We start from the raw sequence: 20,441 nt of genomic DNA, 5'->3' as shown, positions 1-20,441 counted from the left end.
GATGAGGAGAATCAGGCAGGCAAGAAGTCAAAACTCAGGCAAAAGGCGAGCAAACAGATAATTATTCCAGGTCCGTGATAAGGGACAGGGAGCGGTCGTTAATAAAGATCAGTCCAGACCGGCAACCGAAGCAGGAGGAATTCCAGAAGTAAGTCACTAATCGATGCTTAAAATAGCGGTTTCTGTTCAGACTTTCGGTCAAGATCTCAGTTCTTCCCAGTTAATTTACCTGAAGTGGTTTGCTCTGATTATTGGTTCTGTGAGGACACGCATCTATAGATCAGCATAACCATTAGCTGCAACATGCAGATATTATGGCCAATCATGACATTGCGCAACCAACCATAGAATACGTAGCTGCATTGTTTATTTTAGCATATATATATATATATATATATATATATATATATATATATATATATATATATATATATATATTATATTTATATTTATATTTATATTTATATACTTGATCTTGCAATCAAGATTTTAAATCTGCCAAAGTTAGATTCATGGGCTGTTCATACAGGACGAGTATCTTATACTGTGTGTTGAATTTAGAAGAAACAGTTTAAATAAATCTAATATATACTGTGAGAAACCACTCTCAAGACTGCAGAGTTCTGTTCCATTCCACTGAGCTCCGTTCTGATTTCTGCTGTACTTCAATACAAGATCACATCATATCTAACAATACTATTGTGTTGTGTGCTGCCTATTCTCGCATAGACTGTAGGTGGAGGCGGTGGTACTTAAAGATGGAATTGCTTCAATATAAGCCATTATATATATTCATTATGAAAGTATTTAATAATGCATTAATTATGCCTTGTAATGCAGCTTATAATGCAATGAATGGTCTTTTGAATATTTGTAACCACAATTACAATACATTATAATGGCAACACTTTACAATAAGGTTTCATTTGTTAGCATTAGTTAATGTATTAACTAACATGAACTAACCATGAGCATTACATTTGTTTCTGTATATGTTAATCTTTGTTAGCATTAGTTAATACAAATACAGCTGTTCATTGTCTGTTCTTATTAGTTCACAGTGCATTAACAACCAATTTCAGATGTAACAAGCAATCTGCAAATATTGTAATGCATTTTAACTTTGGTTACAATTATTTATGAAGACATAAAAATACGTGAAGTGTTTACAAACACAATTATCACTTAATAATCAATATGAGTATGGATCAGATGGAATGATAAGTTGCTAGACATTTATCTGAAAACCACCTGAGATTATTTGATTCCAATTTTTTTTTAAATTGCATCAAAGCTGTTTATTTAAGTTTCAACAAGCAACAAGCAATATGTCAGACTGGAGACATTTAAGACTGTTTAATGAATTAGTTATTTCAGGTTGCTCTTCCCATGATGGCTTTTTTAGTGTTTCTCTCTGGGTGTAATATAATAATATAGCACTTTGGGGCAAATATGGAGACCAGTAATCCAAAACTGGAAGCCAGGATGGCAAATATCTCCACAGCCACTGCATATTTCCCTGGCGAGCTCAAATATGCTGGAACAAATGCAATCCACACAGCACAGAAGATCATCATACTGAAAGTGATGAACTTTGCTTCATTAAAATTGTCTGGAAGGTTTCTCGCCAGGAAAGCTAACAGGAAACTTACTACTGATAAAAGACCAATATAGCCAAGTAGCATGGAGAACCCAGCCACTGAGCCTATAGCACATTCATATACTACTTTAGAGCGGATATACTGGCTGTTTTTATGGGGTGTTGGAGATGCATTTGATAGCCACACTGCACATATCACAACCTGGAGGGCTGTTAGGACCAGAACTGTGCATCTTTGTTGAGCTACTCCAAACCATTTCATAGCACTTTTAGCCTCTGATCGAGATGACTTGAACACTGCGATTACCACCATAGTCTTGACCAGGATGCTGGAGACACACAGGACAAAGCATATGCCAAAGACAGCATGTCTTAACTGACACGTCCACAGCTGGGGCCGGCCAATGAACAGCAGCACACACAAAAAACACAGTTTGAGTGACACCAACAGCAAAAAGCTGAGCTCTGAATTGTTAGCTCGCACAACTGGAGTGTGGCGATAATGTGCAAAGATGACAACCACAGCAGAACAGATGCAGGTGCCAAGCAAGGAAGCAGTGCTCAGGGAAATGCCAAGAGGATCCTCATAGGGCAGAAACTCCACTTCTTTGGGGACACACTGATTTTTATCTGTATTGGACCAGAACTCATCTGAACACATTATGCACTCAATGGAATCTATGTGCATGAAGAGAGAGAGAGAGAGAGAGAGAGAGAGAGAGAGAGAGAGAGAGAGATAGTTGTATAATGTTGGTAATAGATATGATTGAATAACAGTTTCAGATGTTCTTATGATTATAATACTCTCTCTACCTGATATATTAGAAATCTCTCCATCTGCACATGGCAGGCAGTCAAAACAGCAGACAGGAAGGTCCTTCCTTCTGGCTCGCCTGGTGCCCGGGGGGCAGCTCTCACTGCACACAGACTGTGGGGACTGACGGATACAAAAAACAAACAAAAAACAAAAAAACAAAAAAACATAAAAATAGTATGTGTTTGTACTATATTATGAAAAGTGTACTCATACGTATGCTAGTTATGTTTCAATAGTTTAAAATACTTTTTTTAATGCAATATTAATTACTTTATTTGTCTCTAAGTTCCAGTATATTGCATTTTCATCCAGTGTGAGCACCTTCCCTGTTGCTGCCCCTTCATCTACCACACCAACTGTGTGGACAACTATTGACCCATCAGAACTTGGCTGCCAGTTCATCACATCATAGATGGCTAAAGCATCTCCATTCTTATCAAATGACACATGGTCCCCAAAACCTGTGGTGAAATTCACTTTCTGTAGGTAGTGAACCAGCTGTACAGTTTGTAGACAGACAAACAAATATATATTTTGTTTGAGCATGTTTTGTTTTTCATTTAACTATTCTATTCAATTATATACTCTGATAAGCTGTGTTTCTGTCCACAGGAGTCTTACCTGCCAGGGTTTTAGGTTGGATATTTCGGCACAGCTATTCCCACTAAAGGGTCCTCTCCACTCCTCACACTGCATCAGGTCATGTAGTGCATGTGCCACGGCATAAACTGCCTTATATACATTATATGAGGCCCTCAGTTCTGATACATCAGTGTATGCTGTGTCTGTGCTGCTCAGATCCTCCTGACCAGTACATATTATTTCTCCCTCTCTGCCTCCATTGTCAAAACTGCACCTGAACATGTTTTCCCAGAAGATTCTCACCATATTATTTCTCAAATTACTGTCAGGATGAAGGTGAAGCAGAAAGTCATGAAGTCCCTGGATCTCCCCACGCCTGATGGCGATGCCCAGTGTGCCCCGCAGGAATGGCAAAAAACTTTGAGTGTGAAAAACAGGTGATGTAGCCCAAGCTTCACTTGCAATCCACTGCCTGCCTGTAACATTCTGCAATACCACCTCGTCCATCAAAGGCAGCAGATAGGCTTCTGTGGAGAATACCACCACCACTCTTGCCGTGGAGGCCTGAATCACTTGTACAATGCGATGAATGTCTATGTAGATGTTATCAAGAGGCAGGATTTCAGAAAAAGAAACACAACCTCCAAACAACTGCACTTCCTTTTGGAAGGACTGAGCAGCATTGATACCATAGTCATCATCACTGTAGAGGAGACCAACCCAGGTCCATCCAAAATGTCTCATTATCCGAACCATAGCCCGTACTTGAAAAGCATCACTGGGAATAGTTCTGAAGAAAGAGGGGTACTTTTTCCTGTCACTCAAACAGGAGCAGGTGGCGTAGTAGCTAACCTTATAGCAGAGATCACAACGACAAGGAAAACAGATTATTTTTCACTGTTATAGCAATTACTCTTTTACATGAGCAAACAAATTGAAACATTTTATAGAAGGCTATTGAAGTTTATATTCATCTCATCCTACCAAAGGTATTCGAAATAGTCCCAGCACACTGGAGATTGCTATACAGTGAGTAGATCCAGGATCCCCCACAATCCCAATTACTGGTGGTGGGCCAGTGCAGTTGAAATTGGAAAGGGTCTCCTCTGTCCCACTAAGCAGTGCTGTTGCAGACCTGAATGATACTCCAAGCTTTACACAGTTGTCAAACAGATGATAACCGAGGGTGATGTTAGGCAACAGGTTAGGATTGTTATTGATCTCATTTATGGCATATACCATAGTCTGTGCCTGCTGGAAACTTGCCATATAGAATCTAGAAAAGGCAGCATAAATGTTTATATTCAGTCACCCTAAAGAATATTACCATAACAATAAAAAAGAGAAATAATTATTTGTACAAGCACACGATAAGATTAACTCTTTTCTGGATTTTAAGAGCAGTTATTTTAGTACATTTCAAACATGTCATTAGACAATCGGCTCTAAATGAGTAAGAAGACAATACCAAATGCAAATAAATAAAAACATAGCCTTTGTTCTGCATGTTCTTCCTTCTATTTTTTTTTAAATGTCCTTTTTTGCCATCTGTTTAGCCCAGGCTCACCGCTCACAATGCATCTGTTCCGGTTTTCTTTTAAAATTCAGTTCTGGGAACACTGTGATGAGATGAAATGCAAACAGGCCTCCAATGATAAGGTCTCCGTCTTGGTACATCCCGTTTAACCTGAAGTGTCCCTGGAGTTGACAGGAGCCTGACCTACTGATCGATGCTGCAGAGATACAGGTAAAGGATAGATAAATACATAAACATAGAGAGATCCACATCTCTATTACGTTCTCTCTCTCTCACCTAAGTGTCTCATTAGTGTATGATAAAGATTATGTGCAGCACTGTTTTATAGAACAGGTTGTGCCACATGGGTTTCTCAGAAATGACATCACTCTAGGTCTCACGGTCTCTTTGTTTCAAAATATGCAAACAAGAAATGCAATGTTGTTATTAAAATTACGGTAACACTTTACAATAACAGGGCATTAATAATCATGTACTAATACCTGAATTAATAGTTATGTCACGCCCACGCCGGAGGTGTGGAGGCACTGCCTACCAGCCGACACCCCCGAACTACCACACCACCTTGAGGAGCTACCCCACACCAGAGAAAAGGCGGACAACAAGAATTTCAAAGTTAACCCTCTGGGGTCTAAGGTGTTTTTGGGGTCCTTGAGATGTTTTGACATGCCCTGACATTTGTGATTTTTTCAGTTGCTTATAAACATATTAGTGGCAAAGGTGTAATTACACTCTATTTAGCACAAACAGGGCTACCATAATATGTGAGCAACATGTATATACATGCTTATATTTTTGAGAGAATATTGTTTATGCATGGTTATTGATAAAACTAAAAATTAAAGTTTCTGAAATAAGCCCACAAAACACATACTAAATATGTGTTTTAGTTTGAACATATAGTAGTTTGAACATATAGTAGTTTGGTCTACTGCCAAGGTTGCTTTGGCCACTGACTGTGTACGAGGTTTCTTTGACAACAGTGGATAAGCTGGAAGCGTTAATAAGTTCATACATCAGGAAATGGTTGGGAGTTCCACGCTGCCTCAGCAGAGTGGGACTTTATAGTAAAGGAGTATTGCAGCTGCCAGTCTCTGCTTTAACCGAGGAGTTTAAGTGTGGCAAGGTCAGACTGGAAATGACCTTAGCAGAGTCACGCGACAAATGTGTAAGGGAGGCAGCCCCTGTGGTAAAAACTGGTAGAAAGTGGTCAGCAAAGAAATCTGTAGTAGAGGCAAAGGCTGACCTTCAAATTGGGGATATCGTGGGACAGGTACAGCATGGAAGAGGGGGTTTTGGGGTCAGTTTAGCTCCTCCTAAATGGCACAAGGCAGGCCCAGCCCAAAGGAGGAAGCTGGTAGTCAACGAGGTGCGAAAGCAGGAGGAGAGGATGAGATGTATAAAGGCCATTTCCCAGGCCAAGTAGGGAGAGTGGATGAGATGGGAGAGTGTGGAACAACGCAAAATTGGCTGGCAAGACCTTTGGTCAATGGAAGAGAGTAGGATCAGTTTCCTTATTAGGTCAACATATTATGTTCTCTCATCACTGCAGAACCTAAACCTCTGGGTAGGAGAGGATCCCTCTTGTCCTTTGTGTTCATCACCTGCCACATTAAGGCACATTTTGACAGGATGTAAGGTGGCTCTTAGTCAGGGTCGGTTTACTTGGCGCCATGACCAAGTATTGCGATGTTTGGCTTTAGCATTGGAAGGCAAGCTTAGATTAAACTGATAGAGTATGACCAATAAATTGCCGCCTGTTCTAGCAAAACATTACACGCAGAAGACAATATTCCTCCGCCCAGGCGAGCAACCACCAAGAAAAGGTGCTAACACCAATTCTCGCCCAGGACAACTGGAAGCTGCTAGGGACTGGAAGATGCTGGTTGATCTTGATCAACGGCTTATTTTTCCACCTGAGATTGCCACCACTTGTCACAGTGTTGGGTTTGCGCTCCCCTGATGTCCACTAGATGTCCTCCTTTCCCACGGTGTCCTTCACTTATGAACTACATTTCCCACGATCCTTTGTCCCATCATTGCACTCAGCTGTTCCTTATCACTGATCATTGCACTCAGCCTATTCCCCATTATCATTGTCGTTTCCCTGTGTATATAACCCTGTCTGTTTCAGTATGTGTCACGGAGTCCTTGTATGTATCACGCTACTTCTGTCATTCAGTTTCCTTGCTTCTTGTTTTGTTCCTGTTCATGTTGGATTGCCTTTTTGGATTTTGACCCTTGCTTTGGACTGGTTTACGATTTTGGATTATCCCTAATAAACTACTGCATTTGGATTTAACCCCTGTTTTCTGTGTGTGGATCGTGACAGAAGGACTCCGTCACACCCTAAATCCAGCGGTATGTTTTCAAGCTTCTCTTTCCCAGCCACTGAGCGGGAGAGTAGAGATTATTTTCAGGGAACCTGCCTAGTCATTTTTCGTGGGTCCCGTGGAGGTCACAGTGGAGGAGGTAGTCGGGAGATGATCCCTGTCCCGGTGGTCCCGATTCCGGTGATCCTGAGTCCGGTGGTCCGGAGAAGGAGGAGACAGTTTCCGTCTGCCCAGCGAGAGACTGTTCACGTCACGCCTGCCCAGCGAGAGATTGTTCACGTCACGTCTGCCCAGCGAGAGATTGTTCACGTCACGTCTGCACAGCGAGAGACTGTTCACGTCACGTCTGCACAGCGAGAGACTGTTCACGTCCCGTCTGCCCAGTCAGAGACTGTTCACGTCCCGTCTGCCCAGTCAGAGACTGTTCACGTCCCGTCTGCCCAGTCAGAGACTGTTCACGTCCCGTCTGCCCAGTCAGAGACTGTTCACGTCCCGTCTGCTCAGTCAGAGACTGTTCACGTCCCGTCTGCCCAGTCAGAGACTTTTCACGTCCCGTCTGCCCAGTCAGAGACTGTTCACGTCCCGTCTGCCCAGTCAGAGACTGTTCACGTTCCGTCTGCCCAGTCAGAGACTGTTCACGTTCCGTCTGCCTTCATGGACCTGGACTATCTGGAGCGTCTGGCTCGGATCCTGGACATGCCTGTGCTGCTGTTCCACAGCCGGAGCCAGTGTCTCCTGTTCCAGGGCCGGAGCCAGTATCTCCTGTTCCAGGGCCGGAGCCAGTGTCTGTTCCAGGGCCGGAGCCAGTGCCCGTTCCAGGGCCGGAGGCAGAGCCAGTGCTCGTTCCAGAGCCGGAGGCAGAGCCAGTGCCCGTTCAAGAGCCGGAGGCAGAGCCAGTGCCCGTTCCAGAGCCGGAGGCAGAGCCAGTGCCCGTTCCAGAGCCGGAGGCAGAGCCAGTGCCCGTTCCAGAGCCGGAGGCAGAGCCAAATCCCGTTACAGAGCCGGAGGCAGAGCCAATGTCCGTTACAGAGCTGGAACCAATGTCTCTTCCAGAGCCGGTGCCTGTTCCAGCGCCAGAGTCAGTTTTTGTTTCTGTGTTTGTTTCTGTGTTTGTGTCTGTTCTTGTGACTGTTACAGTTCTTGTGGCTGTTCATGAGCCGGTGTCTGCTGTTCCTGAGCCGGTGTCTGCTGTTCCTGAGCCGGTGTCTGCTGTTCCTGAGCCGGTGTCTGCTGTTCCTGAGCCGGTGTCTGCTCCGCCCTGGCCGCCCGAGGGGTCTGCTCCGCCCTGGCCGCCCGAGGGGTCTGCTCCGCCCTGGCCGCCCGAGGGGTCTGCTCCGCCCTGGCCGCCCGAGGGGTCTGCTCCGCCCTGGCCGCCCGAGGGGTCTTCACCGCCCTGGCCGCCCGAGGGGTCTTCACCGCCCTGGCCGCCCGAGGGGTCTTCACCGCCCTGGCCGCCCGAGGGGTCTTCACCGCCCCTGGCCTCCCGATGAACTGTGTGTTTCGCCCTGGCCGCCCGATGAACTGTGTGTTTCGCCCTGGCCGCCCGATGGACTTTGTGTTTCCCCCTGGATGCCCGATGGACTTTGTGTTTCCCCCTGGATGCCCGATAGATTTTTTGTTTTGCCCTGGTCCCCGGTTAAACCCTCACCCCTTGTTCCTGTCTCCCTTTATGGACCTGGTCCACCTTTCCGCCCCCTGATCCTCTTGTATTGTGTTGTGTTTTCTGTGTTTTTTGTTGTTGTCGTGGAGCGTCAGGTAGCCGCTCCGTAGAGGGGGGGTTATGTCACAGTGTTGGGTTTGTGTTCCCCTGATGTCCACTAGATGTCCTCCTTTCCCACGGTGTCCTTCACTTATGAACTACATTTCCCACGATCCTTTGTCCCATCATAGCACTCAGCTGTTCCTTATCACTGATCATTGCACTCCGCCTATTCCCCATTATCATTGTCGTTTCCCTGTGTATATAACCCTGTCTGTTTCAGTATGTGTCACGGAGTCCTTGTATGTATCACGCTACTTCTGTCATCCAGTTTCCTTGCTTCTTGTTTTGTTCCTGTTCATGTTGGATTGCCTTTTTGGATTTTGAACCTTGCTTTGGATTGGTTTACGATTTTGGATTATCGCTAATAAACTACTGCGTTTGGATTTAACCCCTGTTTCCCGTGGTGTGGATCGTGACACCACTAACCTACGATCAGATATTGTTTTGTGGTCTGGATCAGCACGCGTTGTTCAACTGATAGAGTTAACAGTGCCATGGGAGGATGCGGTAGATGAGGCATATGAGAGGAAGAAACTGCGGTATGCTCATCTGGCCACTGAAGCAGAACAGCGAGGATGGAGAGTCCAGGTTTATCCAGTGGAAGTGGGTTGTCGTGGTTTTGTGGCACACTCTACAACCCGGTTCCTCAGAGACGTCGGATTCAGTGGCCAAGAGTTGCGTCGTACAGTAAAAAACTTATCTGAAGCAGCAGAAAGGAGCAGCAACTGGCTGTGGTTGAGACGGAAAGATTCTAGCTGGCTGTGTACAGGCCGCCATGCTACGGTTTCGTAGAATTCTTGAAAACTTGAAAGGTCTGTTGGTTTATTTGTATAGGTTGTATAGTATTTACAGTCATTACGTCCCTGTGTATATTGCGTGAATGACGGGTGGTTGGGCAGATATTGTGTTTTGCGGTAGGTGGTATACCATACGGAACCGTTGCCACTGAAACTGCATATTAACGCACCAGTGGGGCTCGACAGCCTTAGTCAAACGGGTTGGCGCGTATGGTTGGGTTGCGGAGAGATTGTGAGATTGTGGTTAGGTCTCAGCAGCAACTGTTGGTTTATTTGTATAGGTTGTATAGTATTTACAGTCATTACGTTCCTGTGTATATTGCGTGAATGATGGGTGGTTGGGCAGATATTGTGTTTTGTGGTAGGTGGTATGCCATACGGAACCGTTGCCACTGAAACTGCATATTAACGCACCAGTGGGGCTCGACAGCCTTAGTCAAACGGGTTGGCGCGTATGGTTGGGTTGCGGAGAGATTGTGAGATTGTGGTTAGGTCTCAGCAGCAAGAGGGAAGTAGAGGTCAGTAAGCTGGGCTGAGTTGAGTGGGGGACGGAGGGGGGTGACTCTGGGACGCCAGAGTCACTGTCGAGCCCTCTTGAGGTGTCGTGGGCTAGTCGACGAAACACTGAGGACGGAAGGTGCCCACTTGAAGACCCTAGAAATGTTCCCTACTCCGCTCAATCCAGAGGGTTGTTATGGGGGGACCGCACTGTGGTTGCAGCCGTTGTGTGTGCTGACGCGCAATACACTGTATTAACACCAGACAGAAGATTCACGTCACCTGATGGAAAGAAGCGTAAATGGATGGAGAAGCATAGGTTACTGTAAAGCTACGTCTTAGTTGGTGATTATCTTGGCGAAAGCCGAGTACAAATCAGCATGAAGTTTTAACATCTACTCTCGTGTAATGGAAATCGTGTCCACAATACTTTTGACTAATGGATGTTGTGGCCTAGAGTTGTTGCTACAAAATTATCTGAGAATCATACTGCCTAATCATTCACATAAAACAATACATTGATTTAAATTTTGTAAAACACTTTTTGTTTGGAAAGGCATTATGCGTGTGGGCGTGAACGGCCCAAACCCATCATGAATAATTCACACCTGAGAAGACAATGTCTCGCATAATCAGCCTTTCATTCAGTCACAAGAAAGAATGTGAGGAGGAAAAAAAAGAAAAAGAAAAATTATATATATATATATATTCACACACACTGCCGTTCAGAATTTTGGGGTCGGTACGATTGTTAATGTTTTTAAAAGAAGTCACTTATGCTCACCAATGCTGTATTTATTTAATTAAAAATACAACAAAAATCAGTAATATTGTGAAATATTATTACAATTTAAAATAACTGTTTTAATATATTTTAAAATATAATTTATTCCTGTGATTTTAAAGTTGAATTTTCAGCATCATTACTCCAGTCTTCAGTGTCACATGATCCTACAGAAATCATTCTAATATGCTGATTTGATGCTCAAGAAACATTTCTCAGTATTATCAATGTTGAAAACAGTTATTTACATTTTTATTTCAGGATTCTTTTATAAATAGAAAGTTCAAAAGAACAGCATTTATCTGAAATAGAATCTTTTGTAACATTAAACACTACCGTTCAAAACTTTGGGGTCAGTAAGTATTTTTATTTTATTTTTTGGGGTCGAAATAAATAAAATAAATCAATACTTTTATTCATCAAGGAGGAATTAAATTGATCAAAAGTGACAGTAAAGACATTTATAATGTTTCGAAAGATTCCATTTCAAATAAATGCTGTTGTTTTTAACTTTCTGTTCATCGAAGAATCCTGTGTTATCGCGTTTATGAAACGTTTACACGTTTGCATGTGTTGTTTCAGAACATTTGCATTTGAATAGCGCACGCTCTCCTAGGACGTGTCACATTAGCAGAATAATGAGCTGAGAGAACGATAATGAGATCGGCTGACACCTCTCTCTTTTTTTTATAGATAACATAAACAGAGCATATTTATTTTAGTTTTGAATTAGATATTTTAAAAGTAACTTAACAAACTTAAATGATTATAAAGATATATTGCTCATGCCTGGGTGAATAGTATTCGCTGAGTTTTGTTTAAGTTTAGAGACGTGCTCCAGAAAAAAGGTTAACGGAGATGGAGAGACAGAAAGCGCACCCTGTTTATTTTCTTTATTTTACAAAAGCAAAATGTTTTATTTCGATTGTAAGTGGACAGATAAAAAATAGACATTCAACAGTTATTTTTTTTATATTTCTTAAGTCTGTATGAGCAAAAATGACAGAGTATTTTAAGTCTATTTTCCTGCTTTGTGAAAAAAAAATCAAGCAAAACGCGCAGGCGCGTTTGTCGACCTCAGAGGGTTAACACGTTTCTTTATTTGTTTAAAATAAATGTCTCTAAAAACAGTGCAAGCTTCCTCCCCCGAGGTTGGGTGACTGTTTGTGAGCTCTGGTTCCCTTCCTCCAACGCAGAAAACAGAAAGATGAGTATCGCCCGGGTTCAGTGGCTTCAGCACAGACTAATAAGAGTGGACGGGTCAGTGGTGGCTCCGTTCTTTCTGTCACAGGGTTCAACAATGACAACAGCCTGGACAGTGGCAGATAACTCACTTCAATGGTTCTACGGGTTACAGCACTGAACTCAGACAGAGAGAATGGAGATAGTATAATTCCCACTTGAGCAGGTTCTCCACTGAACTCCGACAGGGAGAAGGGAGATAAGTGCAATTCACAGTTTTAACGGCTCTTCACTCACAGCTTTAACAAGCTCTTCACTAGACTAAGACAGAGAATGGAGGTAGAGTACTTCACACTTTATCAAGGGATTATAGGCTGGTCGCCCGTACACTCTGCGACGTCCCACACTCGTGTATACACTACAACACACTTAATTCTTACGTGATAATTGAAACTCAGCACAGCATGCACAAACCTCAGATCCTTAAGGCAGAGTGCGGGCCAGGACGACAACCTCAAAAGATAAAATCTCTGTTTGCTGATCAAACAGAGCTCTCACTGCTGTGTCATTTCCAAAAATCCATCTTCAGAAACTAGACAGAGGATCGTGAACTTCAGCAGTATGTCAACGCAATGTTTCTTCATGGACTAATTATGACAGAGAATAACCAAGCACTTATCTCAGGCTGAGGACCAGATCTCTCCTGACCACCAGAGGACAACAGGTGGGTAACAGTAGCAAGCTTTCTCAGCTCCTCAAACAGTAACAGAAAGAACGCAGCAGCCAGCAGACTCTCCTTCAGAGTAATGGTTCACAGGATCTCCCAGCTCGTAGAGCGGCAGCAAATCGAACGCAACAGTCAGCAGACTCTCCTTCAGAGCAATAGTTCACAGGATCTCTCAGCTCGTAGAGTGGCAGCAGATCGAACGCAACAGTCAGCAGACTCTCCTTCAGAGTAATGGTTCACTGGATCTCTCAGCTCGTAGAGCGGCAGCATATCGAACGCAAGTCCGCAGACTCTCCTTCAGAGAAATGATTCACAGGATCTCTCAGCTCGTAGAGCGGCAGCAGATCGGACACAGCAGTCAGCAGACTCTCCTTCAGAGTAATGGTTCACAGGATCTCTCAGCTCGTAGAGGGGCAGCAGATCGAACGCAACGGTCAGCAGACTCTCCTTCAGAGTAATGGTTCACAGGATCTCTCAGCTCGTAGAGGGGCAGCAGATCGAACGCAACAGTCAGCAGACACTTCAGAGTAATGGTTCACAGGATCTCTCAGCTCGTAGAGGGGCAGCAGATCGAACGCAACCGTCAGCAGACTCTCCTTCAGAGTAATGGTTCACAGGATCTCTCAGCTCGTAGAGCGGCAGCAGATCGGACGCGGCAGTCTCTCTGTTCACAGAACAGCAATGGTGAGTACAGAATCCAGCAGTTAATAACGGAGTCTTCTCTTACCACAGGATAGCAAAAGCAGAATGCAGCGGCGGATGGTGGAATCTCTCTGTTCACAGAACAGCAATGGTGAGTACAGAATCCAGCAGTTAATAACTGAGTCTTCTCTTACCACAGAACAGCAATAGCAGAATGCAGCGGCAGAATCGTTCACAGAACAGTAATGGTGAGTACAGAATCCAGCAGTTAATAACTCACCACAGGACAGCAATAGCAGAATGCAGCGGCGGATGGCAGAATCTCTGTTGACAGAAAAGCAATGGTGAGTACAGAATCAAGCAGTTAATAACTCAACACAGGACAGCAATAGCAGAATGCAGTGGCGGATGGCAGAATCTCTGTTCACAGAACAGCAATGGTGAGTACAGAATCCAGCAGTTAACCCTCTGGGGTCCAAGGTATTTTTGGGGTCCTGGAAGTTTTCTGACATGCTCTGACATTTGTGCTTTTTTCAGTTATTTATAAACATGTTAATGGCAAAGGTGTAAATTCACTCTATTTAGCACAAACAGGGCTACCATAATATGTGAGCAAGATGTACGAACATGTTTGTATTTTTGAGAGTATATTGTTTATGCATGGTTATTGAAAAAACTAAAACTTAAAGTTTCTGAAATAAGGCCACAAAACACATACTAAATATGTGTCCACAAGACTTTTGACTGATGGATGTTCTCGCCTAGGCTTTTTGCTTCAAAAATGATCTGAAAATCATCCTCCCAAATCATTCACATAAAACAATACATGGATTTAAATTTAGTAAAATTTAATGTAATTTAGTAAACCTGCTTAATGAGCTTTTCACAGGTGTCACTGAGCCACAAGAAAGAATACAAGGACACAAGAAAAGAAAAAAAAAAAAAAAAATATATATATATATATATATATATATATATATATATATATATATATATATATATATACATATACTACAAAATTGGTTCACAGTTGGAAACATCTAGAAAAAAAATAGTATTTTTCCACTTGTATTTTTGCTTGCAAAATGTATAATATTCAATGTGAACATTTCTAGTAATTGTGTAGTTAATTCTCATACTGTATTTTCAGAAAGTTTTGGATATGTATCCTCTCCCCAAATTTGTCACTAATAAAACACAATACAAATAATTTGAAGAGAAGGCTTTTATTGACCTTTTAAGATTTTGTTTACATCTACCTTGTAAATATATGATTTGTTATTTTATTAAAAAGGTTACAATTACAGCAACAATTAAAACAACAATATTCAATGTGTAATATTTCTTTGTAAAAACTGAAGTATACATTTTATCATACATATTTCAAAGTTAAGGATTCATTAGTTTGAATAAAGCCTACATTGGAACAAACACTATAATAAGGATCCTAGTTGATGACTTTATTTTTGACAAAACAAACATAGCCTAATATATTTAACATTTGAGCAGACATTGGTGAACAAAAGCTTATTCAATGTGGCAGTAGTCTAGTTTACAGTAAACAGTTAATAATCTATCCAAAACTAGTCAACGAAATGTTGTCTTTCATATTTCGTCTGTAACATAGGCATATCGTTTGTTGTTTTTATGATAGCCTATATTAGGGCATATAAATATTAATTTGCAGTTTAAAACGTTGCTAATACAAAGAAATTTTAACGTTATTTCAACATATTTCAGTCGATTTTCACTCATCTCAGTATAGCAATAGGGTTTGGTAAAAACTGTTCAGTTCATTCATTCACACACACGATTCATATTTAAACAGTCTTTTAGAAGAATAATAAAAAAAACTTACTTCTCAGATGGAGATTTCATATTTCTTTGTAAAATGTTGTCTTTCATATTTCATAATTAACTTATTGTTTAAGTTTAGAGACGTGCACCAGGAAAGAATTTAACGGAGACAGAGAGGCAGAAAGCACACCCTGTTTATTTTCTTCATTTTACAAAAGCACTCGGTTTTGATGTTAATGTGAGTGTACACAAAAAAAGAAGACCCTCTATAGTTTATAATCATGTATTGATTTTATTTATATGACCAAAAATGACGGAGTATTTTAAGTCTATGTTGCTGCTATGTGGAAAAAAAACAGCAAAACGCGCCGGCGCGTTTCTGGACCCCAGAGGGTTAATACCTGAGTCTTCTTACCACAGGACAGCAATAGCAGAATGCAGTGGCGGACTCTCTCTGTTCACAGAACAGCAATGGTGAGTACAGAATCCAGCAGTTAATAACGGAGTCTTCTCTTACCACAGGACATTAATAGCAGAATGCAGCGGCGGACGGCAGACGGCGGAATCTCTCTGTTCACAGAACAGCAATTGGGAGTACAGAATCCAGCAGTTAATAACTGAGTCTTGTCTTACCACAGGACAGCAATAGCAGAATGCAGCGGCGGAATCTCTCTGTTTACAGAACAGCAATGGTGAGTACAGAATCCAGCAGTTAATAACTGAGTCTTCTCTTACCACAGGGCAGCAATAGCAGAATGCAGATCTTCCCAACAACACACATAGCTAAACTTCTCCTTCCTCCATTATAACATCAGGTGGTTGGAACCTGGACACAACTTTACAGTCAACGGATCAGATTAGATTTTTGATACTCCACTGGTTCGGCTTCCCCAAACAAAGATCATAGAATGATGGAAATGATTTAGTCTCCCACACTCGTGCATGCATCAATACTATAAATCTTTACACATGGTCTCTTCACACTTTCAGACACTGCAATGCCCCATCACCTCTCGTGAACAGGCCTTCACTCCATCTTTGCAGGGTCAGACAATCCACCGATGGCTTTCTACGCGGGGTATCCGGTTTCAAGAGCAATCCTATAAAGCCCAGTTCCTACCTTGGTCTCTAAGACTCACAACGAGGGAGACAACACATGCTGCCAACCAGCGCAAATCCGTATTCAAAATGTTCTTGGTAAATCTTCATAACATCCCCTTTCGTATGTTGATGCAAAAAAGTATACTTAACTTCTCTCCTTGGTAACAGCATGGTTCTTCAACGCTCCCCTTAATCACTCTGTTCTCTCAGTTCCATATGTCGGCACTCACCCGTCTTCAATGTGTAAACATCCCCACACTTGTATGCACTGCGGTTGCTGCTGTCTGCTGTCTGCTGTCTGCTGTCACAAATGCCCAGGGAACCCAACGTGGAAACCCAAGCACCAAGAAACTCACACACCCAACCCACCTGCTTATCTTCTTCTTCTTCTTCTTCTTTCTTTTAATGGCGGTTGGCAAACAACTTTTAAGTGTGCATTACCGCCACCTTCTGATATGGAGTGTGGATCACAATAGCCTTTCCTCACTACCCTTAAATAAATATATAAATAAATACATACGTCCATAATAAAACCAATAAATAACTTCATAAATATTTAATAACATTATTAATATTCATACATTATCATTATTATTAAATACAACTTTCTAAGACAACTCAACTCATATTCTTCTACTAAGCCCTGTTTTATTCAAAAACATAAATATCGCTCTATACCCTACATGTCCTGAATTCATTTGTAATAGTTCCTTCATTTCAAATCTAATTTTTTCTTTTCTAAACCAGTTTTTCAGCCTCATCCTTTCCTCCTTATACTTTTGACAATTTATAATAACATGTTCTACTGTTTCATTAATATTACAGACCTCACACATCCCGTTTTCATGTTTCCCTATTAATTTAAGCGTACTATTCAATCCAGTATGCCCAAATCTCATTCTTGAAATAATGTCCTCTTCCCTTTTATTCCTATTATTTTCTCTCATACCTCCTACCCTCTTTTGGATACTGTAATACATTCTTGCTTTTGTTTCTTTATTCCACTCCTCTTGCCACTTCTTTCTCATTTCTTCTTTGATTATGCTTTTAACTTCCGCCTTACTATAGCTTATTACCATATCTATCTCTGTTCTTTTGGTTGCATTTTTGGCATATTTGTCTGCCATTTCATTTCCTTCTACTCCTATATGAGCTGGAATCCAGATGAATTTTATTACTACTCCTACTCTATTAACTCTATAAACAGCTTGGGCTATTTCCAACAAAATATCATGTCTTGCTTCGGATTGCATGTTCTTAATACTGGTTAACGCACTACTTGAATCTGACCCTATTAACACTTCCCTTGACCTACTATTTTCAACCCACTCAAGGGCTAAGAGAATGGCCCGCATTTCTCCTGTATACACTGATATTTTATCATTTACTCTCTTATTTAACATAACATTCACTTCTGGTATAATGAACGCAGCTCCTACTCTATTATCTTCTGTTTTTGATGCATCTGTATATATCTTAATAAACATAGAATAATTCTCCTCTATATATCTACTAACCTGACTCCTATCAATACTATTCTCTTTTTTCCACTCTAAAAGGTGCAAATCTACCTCTAACTCCCCTAATAGCCAAGGTGGAACATTAGATAATGGCACAGTTGGACTTACCGTCATATCTCCTATCCCTATCTCATCGACTGCATCCCTTATTATCCAACCAAAGCTCTTAATCTGTCGTCTTTCCCTTTCTTGACATGGTTGTAACACCTTCTGAGTCGGGTGACTTTCCTTATGCCCTTTTAAATTTGCCCAGTACGTTAATGCTATCTGATTTCTTCTAATCTCTAATGGCATCTCATTCATTTCTACTTGTAATGCCGCTACTGGGGTTGTTTTAAAAGCACCACAACAGAGTCTCAACGCCTGACTTTGAATAACATCCAACTTTTTCAGTAAAGTTTTTGAAGCAGACCGGTAAACTGTACATCCATAATCTATAACTGCCCTAATTAATCCAATATAAACTACTTTCAATGAAGTCCTATTTGCTCCCCACTCTCTACCTCTCAGACATCTTACTACATTCAATATTCTTTTACATTTTTCAACAACTTTCTCAATATGTATTTTCCAGATAAGTTTTTTGTCAAACCATATCCCGAGATATTTAAAACATTCCACTCTCTCTAGATTTTTATCATAAAGTTTAAGTTGAAACTGTTCTTGATTTTTCCTTTGAGAAAAACAGATTACTTTGGTCTTTGCCACTGAAAACCTAAAACCCCATTCCATTCCCCAACTCTCTACCTTCCCAATTGCCTCTTGCATCTTCCTCACTATATAATCTATATTTCTTCCCTTTTTCCACATAACACCGTCATCTGCGAATAAAGCAACCCTTATAGATCTATCAACTCTACTAAACACTTCATTTATCATAATTGAAAACAAAACTGGACTAACTATACTCCCTTGAGGAGTTCCATTTTCCACTAAATACTTTGTACTCAATTCGGTCCCTACTCTTACTGCGATCCACCTATCAGTTAAAAAATTTTTAATCCAACTATACATTCTCCCTTTTATTCCCAATTGATAACTCTTAATCAAAAGTCCTTGTTTCCACAACATATCGTATGCCTTCTCAACATCAAAAAATACAGATAATATACTTTCTTTATTAATTTGAGCTTTTCTAATTTCACTCTCTAAACATATAGCCGGATCTATTGTGCTTCGTCCCTTTCTAAACCCACTCTGGTAATCCTTTATCAATTCCTTTGTCTCCAAATAATACTTTAATCTTTCATTTATCATTTTTTCCATAATTTTCCCTACATGTGAAGTTAAAGCAATCGGTCTATAACTTTCTGCCAAACTCGGATCCTTACCTGGTTTACATATAGGTACGATAATTGATTCTTTCCACTGTTTTGGCAAACATCCTACTTCCCATACCTTATTATATAACTTTAATAACGTTTCTTTACTCTCATCATTTAAATTTTTAATCATACAATAACTTATTTGATCAATCCCTGGCGTTGTTCTTCCCGATTTTCTTAAGACATTATTCAACTCACCCATTGTAAACATCACATTTATGGTACTTTCATTTTCCCCACCATCCTGTATTACTTCAACACTATCTCTTATTGTTTTCTCCCTCTGCGTCTTTTCCTCATTACTCAAATTACTATTGCTATGTATTCTAACAAATGTCCTTGCCAGCAACTCTGCTTTCCCTTTGTTCTCTATTATTATTTTCTCACCTTCTTTCATTATAGGATATCCATACTCTCTTTTATTTCCTGACATTCTTTTAATCATACCCCATACTCTATCTAGTGGTGTACTTCTTCCTAGAGATTCACAATACTTCCCCCAAAAGTTTTTCTTAACTCTCTTTATTGTCTTCCTTACTACAGCCTGCTTCCTCTTATAATCAATTAAATTCTGAAAGTTATGTGTTCTTTTCAGGATTTTAAATGCTTTATTTCTCTCTTTAATTACCTTTGTGCATTCTTGTGTCCACCACGGAACAATTTTCTTTCTAATACTGCCTCCTCTTTTTGGTATCGACTCTTTTGCTGCACCTAAAATAATACTACTTATTTTTTCATTAAGATCTTCAACTCCCTGATTTATACAAACCTCCTTTAATTTTTCTTTGGCCAATATTCTAAAATTGTTCCAATCTGCTTCCTCAAATTTCCACCTACTTACTCTTTCTTTCTTTTGCATATCCCTTTCTATTCCAATTTCTATATATATAGGATAATGATCACTCCCTATAGTACTTTCCTTTTTCACTTCCCAACTACTTATCCCTCCCAAAGACTGGGACACCAACGTAAGATCTATTGCAGTCTCTATACCCTTACTTAAATTTATTCTTGTACCAGACCCATCATTTAGACATACTAATTCCTTTTCATCCAATATTTCTTCTAAAATTTCTCCATTCAAATCTTCTTTTTCACCCCACACCTTACTATGTGCATTAAAATCCCCGCACCAAATAATTTTTCCTCTCCACTCCTCCAGTATTGACTCTAGTTGCACTCTCTCTAGTTTCTTACATGGGTTATAAAAGTTAATCACTTTGATACTTTCTTTCTTATTCCATATTTCAACAACTATTACCTCTAATTCTTGTATTGTTTTTAACCTCCTATATACTATACCCTCTTTAATAAATATTGCACATCCCCCTCCAATTCCATTTCTTCTATCTTCACGTATGGTATTATATCCCTTAATAATGAAATCCAGATTAGTTTTGAGCCATGTTTCCTGAATGCAAATGATATCTGGTTTCT

At 40.9% G+C, this 20,441-nt stretch overlaps 1 protein-coding gene and 1 long non-coding RNA gene across 4 annotated transcripts; one reads left to right on the top strand and one right to left on the bottom strand.

Annotated features, from left to right (window-relative positions):
• Positions 1–787: 787 nt before the first annotated feature.
• Positions 788–4,787, bottom strand: olfcq1 (olfactory receptor C family, q1). Its single transcript, XM_077193973.1, has 6 exons — positions 4,567–4,787; positions 3,984–4,275; positions 3,039–3,851; positions 2,688–2,915; positions 2,414–2,537; positions 788–2,278 (listed from the first exon to the last, which is right to left on the bottom strand). The coding sequence occupies exons 1-6, from the start codon at positions 4,785–4,787 to the stop codon at positions 1,374–1,376; spliced, it is 2,583 nt and encodes an 860-aa protein (XP_077050088.1). The 3' UTR covers positions 788–1,373.
• Positions 4,788–13,272: 8,485 nt separating this feature from the next.
• On the top strand, positions 13,273–15,973 carry LOC143697029 (uncharacterized). 3 transcript variants are annotated; one of them, XR_013186140.1, is made up of 3 exons: positions 13,273–13,303; positions 13,643–13,701; positions 15,874–15,973. It is a non-coding gene; the product is annotated as an uncharacterized LOC143697029 (long non-coding RNA). The 3 variants fall into 3 exon arrangements; XR_013186141.1 differs by lacking the exon at positions 13,273–13,303 and adding an exon at positions 13,370–13,412; XR_013186142.1 differs by lacking the exon at positions 13,273–13,303 and adding an exon at positions 13,539–13,605.
• The last annotated feature ends 4,468 nt before the right edge of the window (positions 15,974–20,441 follow it).

This window comes from Siphateles boraxobius, unplaced genomic scaffold (genome assembly GCF_051911475.1).
Source record: "Siphateles boraxobius isolate OS27281-9 unplaced genomic scaffold, OSU_SipBor_1 31, whole genome shotgun sequence".
NCBI lineage: Eukaryota > Metazoa > Chordata > Actinopteri > Cypriniformes > Leuciscidae > Siphateles > Siphateles boraxobius.
The sequence above is the reverse complement of the archived record's forward strand: the minus strand, read 5'-3'. Positions and strand labels throughout refer to the sequence as shown.

Excerpts from the sequence above, each read along its gene's own strand:
- olfcq1 (XM_077193973.1), bottom strand. The coding sequence starts at position 4,787 with ATGTGGATCTCTCTATGTTTATGTATTTATCTATCCTTTACCTGTATC. Across the intron at positions 4,276-4,566 it reads GAACAGATGCATTGTGAGCG|ATTCTATATGGCAAGTTTCC; the intron begins GTGAGCCTGGGC and ends TGCCTTTTCTAG. Across the intron at positions 2,916-3,038 it reads CCAACCTAAAACCCTGGCAG|CTGGTTCACTACCTACAGAA; the intron begins GTAAGACTCCTG and ends CAAACTGTACAG.